The sequence below is a fragment of the Oncorhynchus mykiss genome, chromosome 9 (assembly GCF_013265735.2).
Source record: "Oncorhynchus mykiss isolate Arlee chromosome 9, USDA_OmykA_1.1, whole genome shotgun sequence".
Taxonomy (NCBI): domain Eukaryota; kingdom Metazoa; phylum Chordata; class Actinopteri; order Salmoniformes; family Salmonidae; genus Oncorhynchus; species Oncorhynchus mykiss.
In genome coordinates, this window is record NC_048573.1 from 72042146 (window position 1) to 72051404 (window position 9259).

Below are 9259 nucleotides of genomic sequence, written 5' to 3' on the forward strand. Positions count from 1 at the left end.
TAAGGGCTATTTGACCAAGAAGGAGAGTGATGCAGTGCTGCATCAGATGACCTGGCCTCCACAGGCTTCTAATAGTAAAGTTTGACCAGCTGGAGAGGAGGGCATTACAGTAGTCTAGCCTAGATGAAACAAATGCATGGGCCAGTTTCTCGGCATCTGGGGCGACAGGTAGCCTAGTGGTTAGAGCATTGGGCCAGTAACCGAAAGGTTGCTAGATAGAATCCCCGAGCTGACAAGGTAAAAATCTATCGTTCTGCCCCTGAACAAGGCATTTAATCCACTGTTCCTAGGTTGTCATTGTAAATTGCCTAGTTAAATAGAAGTGGAATTTTTTGGGGGCTGAGAGATGAAGTGTGTAATTCTGGAAATGTTCCTGAGATGGAAATATGCTGTTTTGGATGTGCTCTTTATGTGGTTGTCAAACGTTAGGCCGGGGTCAAAGGTAACACCAAGGTTTTTAACAACCATGTTTGGTGTAATGAGGCAACCATCAATGTTGAGCGTGAGGTCTGACACTTTGTTTGTAAGTTTCTTGTGGCCAGGTTGCATCATTTCCATCTTATCAGAATGTAAAAGCAAGAAGTTTGGTTGGCATCCAGTGTTTAACATCTTTGATGCAAGTCACAAGGTGGGCTGACTGTAAAACATTGTCTGGTTTAAAAGATAAACACAATTGGGTATCATCAGCGTAGCAACCAAAGTGCATGTTGTGCTTACTTAAAGGCATTACCAAAATGTAGAATGTGCAAGGAAAATAAAAGGGGTCCAAGCACAGAACCTTGGGAAACGCCACTTTGAACCTTGGAGCGTTCAGATGAATTGTTGCCCTCCTGAACAAATTGATACCGCTCAGAGAGGTATGATTTGAACCAGTTGCGAACCTGTCCTCGTAGATCAACCAAGTCTTCTAGTTTCACTCTATTTGAAACCCATTATGCTGCTATGCAGGGTGGCTGGTGACAAGGTGGCTACTTTAAAGAATCTCAAATATTTGTTTAACACTTTTTTGGTTACTACATGATTCCATATGCTTTTTCATAGTTTTGATGTCTTCACTATTATTATACAATGTAGAAAATAGTACAAATAAAGAAAAACCCTGGAAGGAGTAGGTGTGTCCAAACTTTTGACTGGTACTGTATATTCCCCATGTACCTTTTGTGTGGATGTATTCTTGTTAATACAAACGAATACAATTAGGTGGACGTGTCACTTTAAGAACGTCGGTGAACACGTGTGCAGCGCTCTTCACTTGGAGAAAAAAAAATTTGACATAAGTTTCTGAAATTACCAAGCAAGTCATCCAATTTCTCCCCCCCTACCAACAATCGTCTAAAGAGAAAGTACTGCATACTGTCCGAGAAAATTGACTTGCGACAGTGGGACAATGGACGGGATATCCCAGGTAAAAACAGCGTTAGAAAAAAGTGTTTATGTTTGCTAAATAACATTTTCTATTGCGCAAAAGAATTGCGTGGTATTTCTATTTGTGTATTTGGTTGCATGCCTATCCTCGAATGACAACTCCACTTTGTCTACTTAGTCAGCTAATAAACTGTTTACATTTTTTGTTTCTTGAATCTCAAAAGAACATTCAGACTTCAGGATTTACCCTGGACTTGGGACCCCTGAAAGAGCCCTTGGCATTTATTAGAGTGCTCGAATGGGTAAGTTTTGTTTTTCTAGATACTTATTATGCTATGTAGCCCAAATGTAATCTTAAGGACCTTAACTAGACGATTACTCCTTATAAGGACCAATGATGGGTAGTCGGTCTTTGTAAATAAGAACGTGATCTTAAACTGACTTGCCTAGTTAAATAAAGGTGTGTATCAATTGAACGTTAAGTGTTTTTATATAATTCCTTGCTGATATGAAAGATAAGGTTTTTAGGCAAGAAAACCCGTACCGCAAGCAGTACGTGTTAATGTTCAGTCCCAGTTTCTAGCTCTTAAAACACCCCCGTACAGAAGATTTAGTCCAATTACCCTTATGTGTAATGTAATGTAATTGATCAAGGGCTCACTATCATCTGGCATGTTATGGGGAGAACTTCAATGCCTTGAAATTCATGTTTTTTTTTTTTTTTTTGCATAAATATATAGTGGTAGTCTGCTTTAATCGGACTGTAATACACAATTAATTGGTAAATGCAGCGTGAAAATAAGACTGTAAATGTTCTTTATACGTCAGATGGTCGAATACAGTTACATTTGAAATTACTCTACTGGTTGTCTGTGGCGTTTTGTCCAGATGGCTGAAATTTGAGACAAAATATCCAAAGGAAAGCATTGTTATGTTTACCCAACTTTTTTTTTTTAGAGTGCTGGTATGGATGTTGAAATTTCTTTCACTTCCAACATGTTTCAAACCAAGTAAACACCTGCTGACTTCAGTTTGTATCACTACGGTATGGTTAGTATGTGTGCATGTACTTACGTCTAGTGCACATACCTTCAGTCACGAGCAAACGTGTGCACGCGATGCACTAACTTAAAATCAGCAGGTATTTAATTTACATGGTCAAGGTTAGAGAAATGTCAACTTCAATGCCGGCACTCGAACAAGTTGGGCAAACAATACTTTCCTGTGGATATTTTGTCTCAAATGAAATATTAAAATGCCTAGATGATTGGTAGAGTAAGTTCAAATGTAATTCAACTCATCATTCTGGTTTGTAAGGAACATTTGCATGACTTTGCAAGTCATTTGATTCAGGATGTGTGTATTACAGCCTGATTAAGCAGACTAATGCAGACGGTGAATGGCTGAATGGCTTTTATTTACCTTGGTATCACAGTAACTTTATACAGTAACTACTAACATGACCCCCATTTTAATCCAAAACACAACACAATAGAGGCAGGATACTTGTCCACATGATTGTCCACATGATGTTCTCAATGTAGCAAAAAATGACTAACACATTTTTGACCAAATTACCAGTTACTGCCTTTTTTTTTTTGGGCTTGGTAGGCCAGCATAGTCACATGTTTTAATCTGCACTGTTTGGACTGAATGTCATTTCAGAAAGAGGTGTGTGTATGTATGTATATATATATATATCTCTCTCTCTCTCTCTATCCAGTTATAAGCTGTCAACTGTTTCTTTAATTTCATTGTGTCATGTTCTTACTTGGCTTTGTCTTTTTGCAGATCTTCTCCATATTTGCCTTCGCTACGGCGTCGGGTTACGCCGGCGCTACGAGCATCAACGTGCAGTGCCAGGGTCGCAGCACCAGCCAAGAAATCACTGCCGTCTTTAACTACCCGTTCAGGTAAGCAGAACAGGAGTCAACGGGTGAATTGTATGGATGTGTGATGTTTCGTACGTAAACCTACCGAACATGACCCTGTACTACATGTGACTACACTCAAAAGATCATGTGTTCTTATTGGACAGTTTCTGGTAGTACATCCCTGTTTCACTTTTTCCCCTTACTGAACACCACCCTCTCTCTCTACATATCTCTGTTCTCACAGGCTGATGGCCCATCCATACATCGTCCCCTCCTGTAACAACGACTCTAGTACTATCCAGCTCTATCTGACCGGCGACCACTCCTCCTCAGCTGAGTTCTACGTCTGTATCGGGGTGTTTGCCTTCCTCTACAGCACCGCCAGCCTGGTGATCTACCTGGGCTACCAGCACGTCTACAGGCAGACCAGCCGCGGCCCCATTGTGGTGAGTTAACTGGGAATTGTTCTGTTCATGCTCTTTGTAGTGTTCAATGGAAGGTGTTGATGTTAGGCGTTGAGCAAAATCCCAGTCTATAGAATGACTTGGAAGGCTGTTGGGTTTTAATGCTGAGTTAAAAAACTCGACCGACACTATGAAAGCTCAAAGCAAGTTTATTCTTCCCAGAGTGTCAATACAGCTGCATTAGACAGACATTTGTTCACACAAACACTGATATTTAACCCTTTCTCCTAGGCTGAGTCTCCTCCTACACATCTGAACAGCCAATGCATCTCTGTTGCTAGACAGAACCATAGTGATATCTGTTCTTCCTCACTTCATCTAACCAGACCTCTACCCCAAAGTGCTCATTCCTCCCCAACTCAAGGCTGTCATGGTGATTGGTACCAGACTGTGTCTCTTCTCCTCCCAGAGGATCCCTGATGGCTAACAATAACATATTCTGACATAATGTAAACTTTATACATTACCCTCTCTCCCTCAGTAACGTGAATAAGTTTATTTAATATTCTCAGAACCCAACAAGGCTAAAGAGCTTGAGCAGTGGCACGAAATAGACACTTGACATCTGCTTGTGATGGGCACTTAACGAGAGAAAGGGCACTTAACAGATGGTCTGTAAATGAAGAACCAGAACTGGGTAGGGTCAGGGGTAGAGGTCTACCGATTAATTGGAATGGGTGATTTTAAATTAGTGCCGATTTCAAGTTTTCATAACAATTGGAAATCTGTATTTTTGGATGTCGATTTATAAAAATAAATAATAGTAATATATAGATTTTTTTTTTTTTTTTTTTTACAACTTTATTTAACGAGGCAAGTCAGTTAAGAACACATTCTTATTTTCAATGACGGCCTAGGAGCGGTGGGTTAACTGTCTTGTTCAGGGGCAAAACGACAGATTTTTTTACCTTGTCAGCTCGGGGGATCCAATCTTGCAACCTTACGGGTAACTAGTCCAATGCTCTTTTCACCTGCCTCACGAGGAGCTTGCCTGTTACGCAAATGCAGTAAGAAGCCAAGGTAATTTGCTAGCTAGCATTAAACTTATCTTTTATAAAAAACAATCAATCATATTCATGAGTTAAGTACACATGGTTGATGATATTACTAGATATTATCTAGCGTGTCCTGCGTTGCATATAATCTGACTAAGCATATAAGTATCTAAGAATCTGACTGAGCGGTGGTAGGCAGAAGCAGGCACGTAAACATTCATTCAAACAGCACTTTCGTGCGTTTTGCCAGCAGCTCTTCGTTGTGCTTCAAGCATTGCGCTGTTTGACTTCAAGCCTATCAACTCCAGAGATGAGGCTGGTGTAACCGAAGTGAAATGGCTAGCTAGTTAGCGCGCGCTAATAGCGTTTCAAACATCACTCGCTCTGAGCCTTCTAGTAGTTGTTCCCCTTGCTCTGCATGGGTAACGCTCCTTCGAGGGTGGCTGTTGTCGTTGTGTTGCTGGTTCGAGCCCAGGGAGGAGCGAGGAGAGGGATGGAAGCTATACTGTTACATTGGCAATACTAAAGTGCCTATAAGAACATCCAATAGTCAAAGGTTAATGAAATACAAATGGTATAGAGGGAAAAAGTCCTATAATTCCTATAATAACTACAACCTAAAACTTCTTACCTGGGAATATTGAAGACTCATTTTAAAAGGAACCACCAGCTTTCACATGTTCTCATGTTCTGAGCAAGGAACTGAAACTTTAGCTTTCTTACATGGCACATATTGCACTTTTACGTTCTTCTCCAACACTTTGTTTTAGTATTATTTAAACCAAATTGAACATGTTTCATTATTTACTTGAGGCTAAATGGATTTTATTGATATATTATATTAAGTTACAACAATACTGAATGAACACTTATTTTATCTGTCATCATTACAAATAAATGTAAAAATCGGCCGATTTTAATTGGTATCGGATTTTTTTGGTCCTCCAATAATCTGTATCGGTATAAGCGTTGAAAAATCATAAACGGTCGACCTCTAGTCAGGTGTGTGTTCCTCTGGAACTGGGTAGGGGTGTGTTCCTCTTGAAGGATCAGGGGTGTGTTCCTCTTGAAGGATCAGGGGTGTGTTCCTCTGGAAGGATCAGGGGTGTGTTCCTCTGGAAGGATCAGGGGTGTGTTCCTCTGGAAGGATCAGGGGTGTGTTCCTCTGGAAGGATCAGGGGTGTGTTCCTCATGAAGTCAACTCTAGCAATAATGAAGCCACTAGTCATGTTCAATGACAGTTTCTTGGTATATTTTGGTTGGTTGATCTGGGTCAAGTACGTTGTCAGATATTTGAGGTGCACTTGATTTCGTTTTTCCCAGTACAATGGAACCAATGTATTAGTTCCAAAAGTGCAAAATCGAAGCTGAATCAAGCAAACATCAAATACTTTCAAATCTTTGACGTTCACTAATTCAAGTTTCACACACTCGGATGCATAACAATTCAAATCAAAAAGTGTGCTGGGTAATTATTTGGATTGGGTGGTGGGATGCAGGTGTTACCAACACGTGAGGTTGTTTATATGGGCTCTTTCCATACTGTTTGTTTGTATGCGTGTTTGTCTGATTTTTATGTTCCAACTTTCCTCTTGAACCTGCATTTTATATACTTTTATTTACAATGTCTCGTGTCCTTTCAACAGGACCTGCTGTTGACAGCAGCTTTTACCTTCCTGTGGCTGGTGTCCTCCTCTGCCTGGGGTAAAGGCCTGACTGATGTGAAGTGGGCTACCAGCCCCTCTAACCTGGTAGGCTTAATCTCCACCTGCAAGGACGTCGGTAACAAGTGCACACCAGGAGCTGTGCCTCACATGGGGCGACTCAACTCCTCTGTGGTAGGCTATATTACCTGTAGTGTTGTTAATGGTGGCTACGTATAGTGCCCTCCTGAATTATTGGCACCCTAGATGAATATGAACAAAAGTCTGTGGAGAAAAAAAGTATTTGTTGATCTTACACTCAAAATATCATATGAATCTAACATTTTAATTGAGTTAGAATGATTCAAACATGATATGTCATCAACAAATGTTTTAAAGGATACAGTGAAATAATCTGTGCAAACAATTGTTGGAAAAATGACTTGTGTCGTGCCATAACACTTATTTTTGGAATTTTTTATTTTATTTGGTACCCAGGGAGCCAATAATACTCGTGAATTATCTGTACATGCTTGGAATCGGGGAAATCACCCTGGGATCTCGACTCAAAAACACGTTTTACATGTCGACCTGAGCTTTAGCTTGAGAACCGAATTCCCATTGTGTTTTCCCCCAATTACAACCCTGGCTACAGAATTGACTCCATGTATCTTACACATACCCTCAATTAATTTTCAAGAAATTGTAACGTGGAGCCATTGAGAAATGTGATTGTTCTTTACTGAGAAACATTATATATATATTTTTTTGTCCTGTCTAAAATATGTGCTTTTGTCCCCCTCTTATGGCAGATCTTTGGATTCCTCAACCTGATATTGTGGGGTGGTAACTGCTGGTTCATCTTTAAGGAGACGCCCTTCCACAAGTCAGCCAACCCCCTTGGTGACGCCGAGGAGGGTTTAGGTGTCAGGCCCATGACTTCCTAACTGGGCAGCAGTTCCCTGCTGTCAACGGCTACGTTCCAGACTGCATGCAAAGCAGTTGCACTGCACAAATTAACCAATCTTGGGGGCGAATCTTAACTTTGACTCAAATTTGCACTTAGTCATATGCATCGATGCCTATGGTAGACAATGTGCCTTTTGTGGAAGTGAAGATTTGCCCCTAATGTGATTTCTGACTTGTTAAACACTGGTGTCTTTTGAGGTGTGTTTTGAGATTTCGTTGTGTGTGCTTTTTTGCTGCCGATCTGTACCCGGGCCTGAAATTCCCTCCAACCAAGTAGTTCCTACATTATACCTTTTCCAAATGCTTGTAAAGTCGCATGTCTCATTCGGTGCAAAACGCTGCTTAGAAATGTCTTCTAGTAGGTTATTAAGTTGGAAACCGTTTCTTTTGATGCATTCACAGTGCCACGTTTATTATTACAAAGTGTTCGAAGTGGTCCATTTTTAAGTTCTCTAAATGGGTACAAAACCGAACCCAAGCTATTACGGAAGGGGGAACGCCATACAATTAGGTCAGAACTAGTTTTGGTTCGTGCAGGTAATTGTTTAGTTTCGCAGTAAATCCAACGATCAAATGCATCCCTCCGTTTTATTCAGAGTCAAAACGTGTGAATTTATTTTGTTGATCAGAAACCTTTTTTTATTTTTTTTCATTTTATGCTGTTACTTTGAGGATGGTTTAGTGTTTTTGTTGTGTATTTATATATATATATATAAAAAAATCAGTGCTTATATCAATGTTATAACAAGATTAACAAACTGTTATTCTCTCTCTGCTTGTTATTTGGCAAATTAAAATAAATATTCACTCCGTTTTTTTAAATGGTTTGACATTTCAAGTGATGCCAAAAGCCAGGGATCATCAACTAGTGTAGATTCAGCTGCAGGCCGATTTATTTTTATGTAAAAACATTTTTTTTTGTCGATGATGAAGGGGGGGGGGGGGGCAGGAGAACATTAATTACAAATAATTTATAGACTGCAAGAAATCCAAACAGATGTATTTGACTGAAACGTTACAAACCTTGCTTACATTTGAAATTCGATCACATATCTCTCTGATGCGTGGGACTACTTTGAAAAGATGTTCCAAATTAAAAGCACTTGGTGCTGATTCGCTGGTGGGGTTTTTTTTCTTAGTCTTATGTCCAACAATTTAGATCAATTGCTCAGTAAGCTTTGCAGGCCAAATAACATCAATCTGGCCCGCAGGTCACCAGTTGGGGAACCCTGCCATCAGCAATCCTACAGTACTTCCTGCCATCAGCAATCCTACAGTACTTCCTGCCATCAGCAATCCTACGGTACTTCCTGCCATAAGCAATCCTACGGTACTTCCTGCCATCAGCAATCCTACAGTACTTCCTGCCATCAGCAATCCTACAGTACTTCCTGCCATCAGCAATCCTACAGTACTTCCTGCCATGTCTTTGAAATGTGCCTTTTTGTCCCTCTGTTGTGCAGCATGGTTTGCCATATTGTTTTAACAATGTTGTAAGAAAATAAAGCCATCAAAACTCCTGTTTTTTCACGCTGACCTCCCAGTATTGATGATAAATCCCTTGGTCACCTGACCTCCCAGTATTGATGATAAATCCCTTGGTCACCTGACCTCCCAGTATTGATGATAAATCCCATTGTCGCCTGACCTCCCAGTATTGATGATAAATCCCTTGGTCTCCTGACCTCCCAGTATTGATGATAAATCCCTTGGTCTCCTGACCTCCCAGTATTGATGATAAATCCCTTGGTCTCCTGACCTCCCAGTATTGATGATAAATCCCTTGGTCACCTGACCTCCCAGTATTGATGATAAATCCCTTGGTCACCTGACCTCCCAGTATTGATGATAAATCCTTTGGTCACCTGACCTCCTGACCTCTTGTTCACCAACCGTTTCAGTTTTTACCACTCCAGTTACGCAAAAATACTGAAGACTGGTTTAAGTTA

The 9259-nt window shown here is 40.5% G+C and overlaps 1 protein-coding gene across 1 annotated transcript; it reads left to right on the plus strand.

The window, feature by feature from the left end:
* Positions 1-1223: 1223 nt before the first annotated feature.
* LOC110532806 (synaptophysin-like protein 2) lies at positions 1224-8843 on the plus strand. Its single transcript, XM_021616949.2, has 6 exons — positions 1224-1405; positions 1590-1667; positions 3157-3278; positions 3484-3685; positions 6345-6536; positions 7154-8843. Exons 1-6 carry the CDS (start codon positions 1388-1390, stop codon positions 7286-7288), a joined length of 747 nt encoding a protein of 248 aa, XP_021472624.2. The 5' UTR covers positions 1224-1387; the 3' UTR covers positions 7289-8843.
* The last annotated feature ends 416 nt before the right edge of the window (positions 8844-9259 follow it).